Source organism: Aphis gossypii, unplaced genomic scaffold, assembly GCF_020184175.1.
Source record: "Aphis gossypii isolate Hap1 unplaced genomic scaffold, ASM2018417v2 Contig01013, whole genome shotgun sequence".
Lineage (NCBI taxonomy): Eukaryota > Metazoa > Arthropoda > Insecta > Hemiptera > Aphididae > Aphis > Aphis gossypii.
In genome coordinates, this window is record NW_026083409.1 from 1 (window position 1) to 14,581 (window position 14,581).

General features: G+C 24.9%; 1 protein-coding gene and 3 long non-coding RNA genes across 16 annotated transcripts; 1 reads left to right on the top strand and 3 right to left on the bottom strand.

Annotated features, from left to right (window-relative positions):
* Positions 1 to 1,308: 1,308 nt before the first annotated feature.
* On the bottom strand, positions 1,309 to 5,353 carry LOC114132339 (putative ATPase N2B). Of its 2 annotated transcripts, none has more exons than XM_027997776.2 (8): positions 5,126 to 5,353; positions 4,578 to 4,927; positions 4,071 to 4,232; positions 3,760 to 4,001; positions 3,198 to 3,366; positions 3,001 to 3,141; positions 2,824 to 2,943; positions 1,309 to 1,670 (listed from the first exon to the last, which is right to left on the bottom strand). In XM_027997776.2, the coding sequence occupies exons 2-8, from the start codon at positions 4,884 to 4,886 to the stop codon at positions 1,548 to 1,550; spliced, it is 1,266 nt and encodes a 421-aa protein (XP_027853577.2). In that variant the 5' UTR covers positions 4,887 to 4,927; positions 5,126 to 5,353; the 3' UTR covers positions 1,309 to 1,547. The 2 variants fall into 2 exon arrangements, with proteins under 2 accessions (XP_027853577.2, XP_027853576.2); XM_027997775.2 differs by having other exon boundaries at positions 1,310 to 1,670; positions 4,578 to 4,932.
* Positions 5,354 to 5,490: 137 nt separating this feature from the next.
* Positions 5,491 to 7,053, top strand: LOC126555704 (uncharacterized). 2 transcript variants are annotated; one of them, XR_007606924.1, is made up of 4 exons: positions 5,491 to 5,784; positions 6,094 to 6,228; positions 6,301 to 6,498; positions 6,678 to 7,053. It is a non-coding gene; the product is annotated as an uncharacterized LOC126555704 (long non-coding RNA). The 2 variants fall into 2 exon arrangements; XR_007606925.1 differs by having other exon boundaries at positions 6,301 to 6,494.
* Positions 7,054 to 7,746: 693 nt separating this feature from the next.
* On the bottom strand, positions 7,747 to 8,747 carry LOC126555703 (uncharacterized). The gene is made up of 4 exons (XR_007606923.1): positions 8,600 to 8,747; positions 8,269 to 8,539; positions 8,142 to 8,201; positions 7,747 to 8,084 (listed from the first exon to the last, which is right to left on the bottom strand). It is a non-coding gene; the product is annotated as an uncharacterized LOC126555703 (long non-coding RNA).
* Positions 8,748 to 9,528: 781 nt separating this feature from the next.
* LOC126555702 (uncharacterized) lies at positions 9,529 to 14,501 on the bottom strand. Of its 11 annotated transcripts, none has more exons than XR_007606919.1 (8): positions 14,180 to 14,501; positions 12,319 to 12,424; positions 11,900 to 12,238; positions 11,578 to 11,836; positions 10,913 to 11,009; positions 10,610 to 10,807; positions 10,360 to 10,506; positions 9,538 to 10,296 (listed from the first exon to the last, which is right to left on the bottom strand). It is a non-coding gene; the product is annotated as an uncharacterized LOC126555702 (long non-coding RNA). The 11 variants fall into 11 exon arrangements; XR_007606918.1 differs by having other exon boundaries at positions 11,900 to 12,250; XR_007606915.1 differs by lacking the exon at positions 14,180 to 14,501 and adding an exon at positions 12,557 to 12,976 and having other exon boundaries at positions 11,900 to 12,250.
* Positions 14,502 to 14,581: the final 80 nt, after the last annotated feature.

Genomic DNA, 14,581 nt, shown 5'->3' on the forward strand with positions numbered 1-14,581 from the left:
CGCTTCTTAATAAATTCGTCGCGTTTTCTCCTTGATGCAAATTCCACAATTATCAAAGGCTTATCCAGATTATGGTTCGAGGGCTTACGGTAAGCATTTTCGATATCGAACAAATTAAGATTGGCCAAAACAAAAGCTTCTGAGCTCTTGAAAATAATGTATTATTTGTGCTTTTGGTATTATACTTAGGTGTTATAAAAAGCTCTAATTTCCTTATGTTTCTACATGGTACTCAAAAACCTATTTCAGATATAGTAGGTCAGGACAGTTGATGAGGTTGTTTAAAATATCATAACTAATGATAGCTTATGATTCATAAACTAGCATAATATCTACTATTTGATGTTTTGTATTAAGTTTGTCTAGACTTAAAAAGTTTTAAATAACATTAATTATTAACAATGTCTCTATTGATATGCATGTGTGATATAAGAAATTCTTTTAAAAAAATGTATATTAAGTTTTTTTATATAGATTATAAAGAATTACAAGATCAAATTAGTGAACCAAATTCAAGGTTAGTTCTTACTAATGACAAATATAGAGTTTTTGAATTCTTTGATATTTCTATTTATCAAACTAGAATTTTAAATGATTTATAATTATATTATATTTATCACTTCAACATAAGACACAGTTTTCTACACTAATTAGTTATTTTATTTTATTATCTGTTTCAATTACTATCAATTATTAAGTTACCTAATATTATAATACTATTCTCTATAGTATTATTTTTATGCCCACTATACCTTACATAAAATAAAAATTACAACTTAAATAATTTCCATACACCTACAAAACAAATGAGAAAATCTTATATAAGAACAAAAACAATTTTTTTGCTTTAAATCGTCTTTTATTTAATAACATAAAATTTAAAGTTCAACACATAAATATTTGTAAAGTTACTATGACTTTATAAGTTTATTATTGATTGTATGTAGGCATAATAAAATGTATTCACAATGAAATATGTTACAATCACACCCACCACCAACATTGACATGTTATTATGTAGCAAATAAAAATAATAGGTCTACTGATAAATTATTTCTTTAGTTTACAGTCTGTTATGTATTCTTATAAACTTTTATTTACTATGCTTAAAAAGGAAAAAGAAAACTATAAGGATATTTAAAAAGAAAAAACTGAAAATTACAGTGAAAATTATTAATTTAAGATATTTATTGCTTTTTTTTGAAAATAGAAAACATACATATTTTTTTGTTTTAATTACAATGTTTTTAGTTTATTAACTTAAGTTTTTTAAAGCATACAATTGTACATAAAATAGTTTTAATATTATTGTATAGGTAGATAATAATTTTATTGCATTCTCTAATTATTAGATATGTTATGATTTCATAGAAGAAAAACACCTACAATTAAATAGTCCAAGTTTGTTCTTAATTATTAATAATCATACATGTATAATATTTCACAGTAAAATAATTGTAACTAAACAAGTAAACAAATAACAATATCATTTAACATGATTATAAAAATGGTAACTAATTAATAATATAATACCAACTACTTTACGATTATACTTTGGAACGGTTATTTTTCCAATAATCAATTGATTGCATTTCCATGAGCCTCGATACTGTTCGATCAAATGCAAATATTTCTTCATCCCCAGTAAATACATTTGCTTTAGCATTAGTCTAAAACCATAACGTTAATACTATAATGAATACTGCTTAATGTTATAATCACTGGTTTAATAATATAATTTGCTGTGTATTGGAATTAAAAAAGAAAACCTAAATTAAATCATACTTTCAGAAGTTTAGACGGTGAACCCTTAAATAAAATTTGCCATGTAATGTATTAGCATTAGTATAATGGAGATAACATATTTGGTTATAACTAGGGTTCAGGACTTGTTGCATTTAAAATGATTGAAATATACAGTAAAAATCATCAAAATATGCAGCTCATTTTTTATTTTGTTTTTGAAAAACGCATTAAGTATATTATTAAAGTGCTATTTATTTTGGGCATTTTTAAATATGTGAAATAAAACAAGTTGATTATAAAAAAAATGACACAATTAAAAGACACATACAGCTTTCTTTTCATTGTACAATTTATAATCTAGATGTCATTAGGTTTTACCATAACTATTTAATTGTCGAATTGTAAATAAAAAGGTTGATTATTAAGAGATAAAGAGACTATCGTAAACAGAAGTACATGTTAGATACGATAAACTATGACCATCCAATTATGATTTTTCCCAACAATTTTACATTTATAAAAATAATAATAATAATGCGAAATATGCAAAAATATGCTAAACATTTCTTAAATATACACTTTTCTTAAAATATGATGAAATATGCAAATTCCTACTTGGTATTTAATTTGACCATTTCATAAAACAAATTTACAACTCACCTAGAATAATCTACGATAACTACAAAAATACATGTAAATGCAAAAAGTCCCGAACCCTAGTCATAACACATTATTAAGGCTAATCATAGATGTATATAAACATGTTTATACGTCAATGAGGCTTATACAAAAAGTAAATTATGTATCACTTGACACTCAAGTTTAATTTAATAATTGAGTTTTTTTTTTGCAGTACTATGTTACTTTTTAAAATAATTTTTATGAGAATATTAATAGTAAACAGATATCAATAGAATTCCAAATTCAGTGAGCAACTTAATTTCTTGAGAGTTATACATGTAAATGTTTCTCTTAAGAAATATCTATGTAAAAACTGTCATTAGTTTAAATAGTAGATTTTATGATATTTATAATTTTTAATATATTAGAAACATATAAGATGTTATAATACTTTACCGATTCGGGTTGTAAATTCAAATCGTCCATAAGAACCTTTTGGTCATCACCTAATCCACCTGTTTTTTTAGCTACAAATAATTCTTTTACTGGTTTATCGGCGTATATTAGAACAAATATCTAAAAAAAAATTTATATTACTTATTGTTGATGAAAAAATAAAATCTTTAAGATTACCTTATTGTCATAAAGTGTATCAATCAGAGTGATAAAACGTCTTAATGGCGATAATGAATCTAAATCCAGTTGAGGAACATCTCTAATAGCTATTGTGTGAAACATTTGAGCTAAATATAAGTAATCCACAGCTCCTAAAGGCTAAAGCATTTTTATTGTAAACTTTTAAAGTATATTGGGTGAAATATAATATTTACCCTATCACATAGTTCTTCAAAAGAAGCATCCAAGATTTGTCCACATACTCTTTGGAATGTAAGATTCCTTTGCATAATAACTAAAGTTCTTGGTCTAACAGTATCATTTTCACTATTAGTAAATCTTTTAATAGAGTTTTCAAAATCTTTTATGGAATCAACATTTCGCCTAAGGAAAATTAAATAAACATTTTCAGTAAATAACAATAAATTTGTAATTAAATACCATAAAACTTTAGTCTATTTTGTATTTAAAAATTCTTAAGTTATTAGCAGAGGAACCATTATTCTATCAATACCATGTTTAAATTAATATACTAAATAGTTGAAAATAATCAACTACTTTTCCGTAGTGATTTTGAGGTTATTGAATGTGTTTATTAATAAACTTTTAAAATAATTTTACCCCTATGGGCTATACTATACAATATTATTTAATTTAGTGAATAACAAGAAAATTCTGAGCATGGATAACAAAGAATAATGGAACACATTGATAGTGTAATAGTACCTCGAGTTATTGTTTTTATAAAAATAAAGTTTATAATTTATACCTACTCACACAAAATATGATTTATATCCACTTTTTGCTCTTATAACTCTATAATCAATTCCAGAATCCAAATTTACTACTATAGAATGTTGTTTTAAAACTGGTATAAATGGTAAAAACAAAAATCGTTGTAGTCCATTCTTATATAAATCATCTGGCTTACGATTACTGGTCGCTACCATAACCATACCTTTATCAAAAAGTTCAGTGAAAAGTCGTTTCAATATCATTGCATTTGCTATGTCAGTCACCTAGCAAGAATTTATGATAGTCCTACAATTAGAAGTGTGGTACTTAAGAAATAATTTTATTTTAAGTACCTGAAATTCATCGAAACAAAGTAACCATGATTGTTCTAGTATTGTATCAGCAACCATTGGAATTGCATCAAAATTGTTTTTAGTGCTCAATCTTAAATTATGAACTCTATTATGAATATCCAACATAAACTCATCAAAATGGACTCTTCGTTTTTTTTCGACCTATAAAATTGGAAAATTTGCATATAATTAGTATGAATTTTGAGTAATCCCAATTATTAATATTGTGTTGAGTAGTAATTTGTACTAAAATGTATACATTTTTTTGCCATTATTTTATTTCTTATATATCAACAATTTAAAGTATACTTAATTAATAACAAAGAAAAAAATGTTCATGTTAAAAAACAGTTATATTAAATAAATAATCAACTGCAAATTGATTCTGATTAAAACATATACTCATCAATATTGTTATACACAACTTTATACTTGTGTTTTAATTTTGTAGTCAACTTTAAAAATATGTTAGTATCAATATTAATAGTTACAAAATAAAATAATTACTTCGCAACAGGAAAAAAATAAATCCATTAACATGGTTTTACCACATCCAACTGATCCATGCATGTAAACACCGTTTAAGGGCTTTTTCAGTCCACCAAACAATTTTGAAATTACATTTTGTGATGGTGGTGAATAATCTTTCAATGATGTATATACGTCATCTAGCTGTTTGACAATCTTACGCTGATGATCATCGTTGATTAATTGACCATCATTCACCCGTTGATCATACAGTTCAGATGGCTTGGTTTGCAAACGAATGCTAGTGTAAATTGTCCGAATTTGGATATTTAATCGGGAAATTTTCATGATGATGTATTAAAATTTGTATGTAAGTATAATGACTAATTCTATTCTGTAAAATACAAATTATTTTAATACGAACAATTACTAAACGTTTAATATTGACACATTTCAAAAACAATACAATATTCTGTAATGTATTACAAAATTTACTATTTCCTAAGATAACAAACTATAAGTATACATTCTTTTTAGTTATTGGCGTAAAGCCACGGCCCACGAATTCTAATGTTTTAGTGTTTTACCTTTAAAACTTAACGATGACGGTTGAAGCCATTATGAAGGATTTATTTAAATGTATATTCATTATTCACTATTCAGTTCCAGTATTCATGTATTCATTTCATTTAGCACATGATATAATGATATAAAGTTTATTATATCATGATTTAGCATAATATTATTAATTATTATCACGGTTTAAGTGATTATATCTTTTTAGACTACTAATCATTTATCACTAATCACTAATCAGTAATCGGCACAGATATATATAATAAACTAGATTGCTAACTGGCCTATACAGCCTGTGTATTTAATTGAAGCCAACAATCCGCCATTTTAATCGAGGCCGGAACACCATATCACTTATTATTTATATTGATAACAAATGTTTTTTTTCGATATTAGAAAAATAATTCTGTAAATCACAATTAGTTATAATTAATAATTACTTAAATCAATTCAATTAAATATACTTTTAAATATTTTTAGTTTTACATATAAATAGGTATATAGTATAGGTAGCTGTTATAAACTATAGCAAGCTATTAGTAATATAACGTTGATCAGTAAATTACATATTATAAAATAAAATAGTTTTTGTCAGTTTTTGTCTTTTGCTTGCCGTTTTTACAATTGACGATGTCAGTATTTTACTGTAGGCATGTAGTCGTATCTTGAGGTATGTTCTGGTTATTTGGTTTATTATATCTATTTTATGTGGTTGTATAAAGGTCGGTTGTATCCCAACAATCATTACACTCTCTGAATACTGTTGAAGATGTTTGCCAATTCATTTTGTACATAAATAATTATTTTTTGGTCCATGTTTTTAACAAACAATTTTTTTTTATCAATTATCAATGATTTAAACAAAGTTTCTGTCAATCTAATAGTTTTATAGACACTATCTGAAGGTAGTTTAAGACCGCCTCGTTGTTTTACAAATGTAAATTTCTTAATTGATTTATTATCATCTCCTTCATTGCAGTATGTATGATCATGGGCACTTGGAGTATCTAGAATAGCTCGAATACAAGATTCACACTTCAAATTCTGTAAGAGTGTTTTTACTACATATCCACTGATGTAATACAAAACATTTTCAGTGATCAAACTAAGAAATGTATTGTTACAATGTTCTGCCAATAAATAATAATAAATCTCATCATTACATTGCTCTTTGGGTTTTTTATAGTTCCATTTAATCGCAAAAAGTGAATCTTCAACTGGTGACAACAATGCACAATTTCCAGAGCTCATTTTTATAGAATTATGCAATAAGATACTTTTTAGAGCATTTTTAAACTCCAAACAATTTGGGTTATTATTATGCCCAAATTTGCCCCGCATAAAACTGAAGAATATTTCTATGGCGTCTTGACTGAATTTGTAAGTGAGTATGAACTTAAAACTATGGTTTGCCAATAAATCTTTCGCTATAGCTAATGTTGACTTCACAGCTGTAGCTAAACCAATAATAAATGTTTTTCTCTTACTCTTCCATAAATATTCACCTGTTACTGTCTTTAAAGAATACAAGTATTCTATATTATTTTTCATTTTTTTTTCTAGGTATTGAATATTGTGAATATAAATTGGTTGTTTCAATCCTTTTGCAAATGGATTTCTAGAGTTCAAAAAATCAAATATTTCATCAATAATACGAATAAATTTAATTGTTGCTTCACACTTCTCAAATTCTATTGAAGTTTGAGTGAGATATGCAAGAGCGTCTGCAACGGAACTGCTTAATAATTGTACAGCAAGTTTGACCTTCATTGAATTTCCTTTCCAATTTATATGAGCTGAACTTATTTTGTTTCCTAATTTAAATCCTATTTCATTTTGTAATTTAAATAGTTTATCAATATATCTCCACTCTATTAAATTACTATTTTCATCTTTAAAAGCTCCAAAAGTCCCTAATGCATTTCTGGCTAACTTAACATTGTGGCACGCTCAGGTGTAAAATATATGTTTGGTGTGAAGAGGTCAATTTTGAAATCAGATTTAATTAAATCATACGATTGGTTAAGTCACAACCTAATATTTTGAATGTACTAAGATTAGCATATGCATATTTGTTTCAATATTGAAATCCAATTTCTAATAGCACTAGGGCTTGGTAGGCTAATTGAAGACCTTTAAATTAAATTATGACTGAGCATTTTGTACTTAAATAACAATTTTACTAATACAATTTATAGATTTAGTATAATTATACCTGATATAACTGTAAGCTTTAGGGGAATAAAAATAAATTGTCGTGGCAAATTTTTACTTCATCAGTATATCGTCTTGCTGTAGTTCTACATTAGTATTTTGTATATTAAATCATTTAAAAATGTTTGTGTAAATTTTTTTGCAATTGTGTCAGTGGTTTCTGTGTCAGTTGATGATTTGATTGTAGACATCAACTCCTAATAATTTTAATATTATATAAAAATATTTGCTTGCAGTTTTACCATTTTCAATCACTGAACAAATATTGACAAATCCATATCCAATACATAAACCAGAATAGATATCATTAGGTACTTACAAAAAATGTACACTAATAATTCACTAACTTTGCATAGCCAAAGTGACATACTGACATTGGAAATATATTTATGTTATAAATAATAATGCACACACAAAATATATCATATAGTTACCATTTATTTGTTAATTCTTGTTATAATTACATAAAATACATATGTTAGATTCTGAGAGGAGTAATGAATGAAAAACATAGCTAACAAACATTAATTAAATCACATGATTACCTTATACCACATATAACCACACCTACCATACTGTCATTAAATAATACCTCAATTGTAGTTATTTTCAATTTCTGTCTTCGTACTGTCTGTTGCAGTGCTTTAACCTTTTTTCTCAAACTACTTTTTACCGGAGATTCTTCAATTTTTCTTTTTAGTTTCTTCCTCTGAAGAGAAGGTGTATATGTTGGTGTATGTGGTGAAAGACTAGTATCTAAAATAAAATTAAATATATTAAATAACTTTTTAAAATTTACAAATTTGTACTCACTGGGTCCATAATATGTTAAGTCAATTGCTGTATCCATTTCATTTAAAGGTGTTAAATCATCTAATAATGTAAATTAGTAAAAATTTTACTTTATATATAGGTAGATAAGTGATAATTGGTTAAATACCTAGACTACTGTTATTCTGAACTATTTCATCAAGCACTGGAGAATAAACATTTCCAGTTAATTTTTCTTCCTGTATTTTTGAATGTGAGTGGCAGGATAATTAAAATTGCTAGGAACTATACCTTCTTTTAAAATTAATCTGTCTGGATTTTCAACAAAATCATTGGGATTAAAATGTGCACTGCACAGTCTACTATATTTGGTTGCCGTAAAATCTTTTCTCTGTATGGCATTCACCCATTCTTTTTTTGTGGTTTCATTCAAAGGAAATCTTTAAAAGAAAATAAGTAAAATAATAGATACATTTTTCATTTAATATTTATAATTTTACCTAAATAACTTAATATTCTTGTCCACTCCATCGACATTATTACAACCATACGCACAACATTTATAGGGCATAATTATTTAATAACAATTAAACTTTACTAATTTACTATACTATATAAAAATAATAAATAATTTAAAAAAAAGTAGTCTTAGAAAAACCAAAAACGTTAACCGGATCGTTATTCCGGATTTAATCAAGTGATAATGATTGATAATACTTCTGGCCTCAGATAAAATGGCGGAACTTTGATTCACGTCTTATCAATAGTTAGCAATCTAGTTTATTATATATATCTGTGGTAATCGGTTAAAAAGATTAAAGATAATATCATATTAATCATAATATTATTATGTAAGTATTATTTTTAACCAGACAGTAAAAAAAAACGGTTTATATCAGTAAAAACGAAAACGGTTTATATCACTATCATGGATGAAAAATATCATATCCACTTGGCTTGGAATAAACAACAAATTACACTATCACTTGCCGCTAAATTAAATAATATTTAAATTTTTATTTTGTTTAATATTTTATTACTCTTGCATTAGTTGATTAATTGATTAATTACAAATGGACAATGTTTAATTAAGCAAAATTTATGTGTACATACATAGTAGTGTTATAAGAGTATAACATAATGACATCAAACATCAAATTTTAATCATGTTGGGTACATAGTTTTAACAGAAATTATAGTAGTTTGAACTTAATAGATTACTATAATACCTAATTTATTATATATCTAATAGATGCATATTTTAGTATAATAGTAAAATAACAGTTAATTTATTAGATAATTTAAGACTATTCAAGTCATACATTATACTCAATAATTAGGTACATTAATGGAGATAAATAAATAAAAACAGTAACAGAAAATATTATCATTGAAATTAAAATATATTTGGTATAAAAATGATATAAAATATTACTGTTATTATATTACAATATATTAGTAATTTTAAAAATAAGTTATTAGGGAAAAAATAGTAGTATGTGGTAGTAAGGTTTTAGTTAAGTACTTTAATTTAAAAAACATTTTTGTCAGTTATAGCTAGAGACTGGATTTATGTGTTCAAAAAACCTTAGAAGTATGCATTATGTTCTTATTCTGTAGAATATACCCTATAAAATAATAAATATGTAAAAAAAAAATGTATTTTATTTTCATTATTTTTAACATAATTTATAAAGTATACAAGATTGATGTTCAACCATAGTTTTTAATCTTAAAATCAATACATACAATTTTTTAAGAAATAAAATATGCATATAAACAAAAATAAATACACAGCAATTTTAAGCGATTAATACTATAACAGGTTCACAACTATAAATACTATTTTACTATAAAATTTAACATAACAATATTGCATAGTATGCATTTAAAAACCATTTATATGCAATGAAAAATCAAAATACAAAATTAATACTTATGGTATTCAAAATTAATGTTATAAAATAGTATCTATCACATTTATATTAGTATAAAATATAAATATCTAATTGATATTTTGTCTTTTTACTTTAATTTAAGTAAATAATAGCTAATAATATATAATTATGTTTTTGTTTTGTGATATTTTTGCCCTATTTTACTATTAATTCTTATTGGTGCTAACCTCAAACAATTTTTTTTATTTTTCTTACTACTGTTTGTTCTGTATCTTCTAGATGCTTAAACAAGGCTATATCTATAAAATATAAAAACATTATTCAAATATTTTATGTATAATTATTATTATGATAATAATTACCAATAATAATGCCATGAATTGTTGGATCCATAAAAATAAATTTATTTTAATTTTTCCCTCACAATTATACAAGGAGCCACATAAGTCAGTAAACAATAATTGAAGCATTAAATCAGAAGTATCTTCAATTGTAGAACAACCGCATTGCTTAAGCCGTTCAATCGAATAAAAGTGTGAACAAATATAATTGCTTTGTTAATTCATCAAATGTTAAACTTATAAAACAATTAATTATTTGAATATTGCATACAATTAATTAATGTCTTGATGCAGCTAGTTTTAATGATTTTGCTAAATGTTGAATGTCATTTAAAGGAACAGTAAGCAAGTAAGCAAAAGTAATAGTAAAATGTTCTCTGTTGAAATTTTGTGGTATCGAAACATCATCTTCTGATCTGGTTATCAACAATTTATTGAGTAAATCATTGGTTTTCCTATGTTCTTGAAACTGTAATGTCATCAGTTATTTTATTTCAGATTTTTATGCTATGAATACATTTATCTTTAGTAAATCAATACTGAAAAATAAATAGTAAATATTTTTGTTAATTACCTTTCTAAATTGTTTGATTCATCACGGTGGTTTGATGGAATTGGATATGATGGGGAATTTGATGATGAGGCAAATATTAGAGGTGAAAACTGATCATCTATAAAAAAAATTGCTTTAAAACAATTTGAATTGATAATTGTTAAATATGTACAGGGGTGTTCCCATAGGGTATACTACATATACTCCGTATACTCTCAAGATTTTTTTTCAATAATATGGGTATACTGAGTATGCTCTCAAGTCTCAATCGATTTGCGATTTTAACTCTCAAGATATTTTTACAAAATGTCAAAATTATAAATACACTCAAATCATATACAAAGGAAAAAACAAAATTAATTTAATTAAGTAATTTTACCATATTTACGTCAATTATTTATGACTGAAAAAGTCATACTCTTTATTTTTTAGTATTTATAAAGATTGACGAGGTATAATTTAAAGAGGATATGTAAAAAATCTATTTAAAATTGTTTACATATTATTAACACGCTCTTTACCGGCTTTACTCTTATATAACCAATAATAAAAATATTTGTAATGTATTTTAAATGTTTATATTTTGGTTTTTGATGATTTAATTTTAGTATACTCTCAAAAAAAATATTGGGAACACCTCTGAATATGTATTTTATTGATTAACTGGTTTTTTATACAATATGTACCTTTTATTAACAATTAGAAATTAAAATATATCTGTAGATGGTAAAAATTTTAAGAAAGAGTGAGATTTTGGAACATCAAAACTAGGTAACTCAGAATCCCATAAATAGTGGCTAGTAGATTTCCTTCCTTTACCACTCCAATGGTTTCCTGATTGTGAATATTGCATAAATGGATTGATATTTTCAGGCTCTTCAATATTTGGTTTGATTTTGCTCTTAGTCTTATGAACATCTTAATGAAAATAGCGCCATAAATCAGCTAAAAATACCAATAATAATAATAAATTAGGTATACTTTAATTATTATGTGTTAGATATTTACTTCACAAATAAGGATTTTACACATATCATCAAATAAAGGAAACTCTAAAACATTGACTAATACATTTCCTTCTTTTATCACGTTTTTGGTCTTTTACTGTAGTTCTATCATTCATAGGTCTTTTATTCTTTTATACTTCAGCAAATTTGTCTTGCTTTGTCACCCGATTTTGTAAAAAAAAAAAATACATTTTAAAATAAAGAAAAACAACGCATAAATAGTATTTTTATAAAATAATAAGTCTAATAAACCTTAAATAGATTCTATAGTCTATAGACACATAAGACTTCCACATAGAATTCTGTAGATATATAGACCTAAACTTGACATCTTATAAATCTGAAATGTTTACTAGGTAATATTTATCATAAAACGTATTTCAATGTCAAAAGATTAATCAATCCAATTTCCATAATTACTTTAAATGTCTGAATTAGGTATTGTTTCCACTTTCCAATTCACACTACATGTCCTAGTCCTGTGCATTATAAACACTGGCTACAACTTCAGCAATGATAATATAACCTACAAAATAAAAATAAAAAAACACATTAAAGATAGTATTACGATTAAAAATCAATTTAAAAGAACAATACATGACTTTCAATTATAATAAACCAAAAGAAGCATGATTAATTTTAAATACTTGAAAATTACAAAAAAATAATAATGTCGTTAAAGCACCCTTCCTTCTTTTTCATACGGACTGAGGACCGCCAATGGTAGAGTTAACGCCAAGATATGCAAAAGTGAGCATGTCAATGAATACATTTAAGTCAAGATAAGTTTGGTGAACACAAGATTGTTCTAAGTCAATATAGTTAATAGCTAATAAATGATAAATTCAACTATAATTATATTCTGAAGTTAATTAAAAAATTTAAATAGTTTAAAAAAAATTAACTTTTTCTTTTTTTAAACATTTTAACTACATAATCAATGCTCACCCTTAAAAATATGACTTAGTTAGTTTATTTAATTTAAGTCAAATAATATAATTTTACAATACATTTAATTTATAACTTATATAACCATTCATAACTTTTTTAGTTCAAGACTCTATAGGTATTGACTCTCATCAGGCATGATTTAATAGATATAATATATGTTCGTCTATGATATTTTAAATAATATATAAACTGCCCAGCTATTTAAAAAAAAAAATTGGATTTAGAATCCCTGGTAGGTATACACGAAATTCTGATTTGTTCCATAATATATCTAATACAAATAGTGGAATTTTTTTTTTTCAAGAGCCATTTTTAACACCGATAGAATCTCCACTGTCTTGGATTTTTTCGTTTTGTCTTAAGTATTTAAAACTAATAATATATATTAATATATATATTATTATATAAATATTATTAAGTAAATATTTCCCTTAACTTATTGAGATTATAGATTATAATTACCAAAACTAATGTTAATTAACGACTAAAATATATTGCATGATCTACCACTGTGTTTATTGACATACGTTTGTTTGATATTAATAGTTCTTGACATAACAGAAATGAAAGTGATAAATAATAATATAACTAAAATATTGTTTTTCATCTTGAGTGAAATTACCAGAGTATATTATATTTATATTATATATAATAGGAATAGTATCTGATAAAAAAAAAAGAAAAAACTGTTAACATCATATTGAATATTAAAAACAACTTCTGTAGAAACTAGCAATAGAAAAATTCTATGGACAATTTTTTAAAAATAATTTAACATAAAATCATCTGTGTCAATTGGGATCACTATTTAATTTAAACAAAATAAATATAATATTACAATTAATATAATAAGTATAGGACAGTACTTGATGCACTAATTTTTTTTTTTTTTTTAATGCTTTTACACAATACTTGTCTTCAGGTGAATGCTGCTTATGTTAATTATTTTCCTGCTTTTTGTACATATGATTGCAATTTTCTAGTTGAAAGTAACATGAAAGAAACATGTCATATAGCCCAACACTTAGATTTACTGATCAGTAGCAAATGTTGTGCATTTAACTACTTTCTGAAGAAAAACAAGTACTACTATACATTTAATTACCAACCCATCTAAGAAAAATATCTCAATCAATGTCAGGCATCATTATAAACTAATATTCCATTAAGAATATAGAATGAAAGAAAATGTTGTTTTTCAGTTCTACCAAGAAATTTATTATAGACATAATCAGATCTTATGTAGTGATTAAGATTGCTAGCAAATGTTATTGGAATTATTCTTAAACGTTATGTTATTTTAAGACTTTTAGGTTATCCATTTCTGTACCTTAAGCTTAATTAGTTTGGGATTTTCATCAAACTGTATTTTTATATTTTGTTTTTTGCTCTTGTTGAGGCTTTTTATAGGAATATTATCAATTTATGCTCTAAATGTCACAATATAATATATAAATGCCATTTTAGAAGAGAGACTATTCCAGATATGATCAAACAGTTATTGTATTGTAATAGTAAGACATTAAAATTAATGAACATAGTTAAGTTTAAAACATCAAAATATACATTGGTATGTGTATCTAAAAAAGTATTTATCAGTAACATACTTCCAGTTCTGTTAAAAATCTATTTTCAAACTTATCACTAGGGACTTATTTGTATAATTGTATTCATATGTACATATTATGTTTTCACATTACAAGTTTTGAATTGGACACCACAATAAAATTAT

Excerpts from the sequence above, each read along its gene's own strand:
- LOC114132339 (XM_027997776.2), bottom strand. The coding sequence starts at position 4,886 with ATGAAAATTTCCCGATTAAATATCCAAATTCGGACAATTTACACTAGC. Across the intron at positions 4,233-4,577 it reads TATTTTTTTCCTGTTGCGAA|GTCGAAAAAAAACGAAGAGT; the intron begins GTAATTATTTTA and ends CCAATTTTATAG. Across the intron at positions 1,671-2,823 it reads TGAATTTACAACCCGAATCG|ACTAATGCTAAAGCAAATGT; the intron begins GTAAAGTATTAT and ends TTATGGTTTTAG.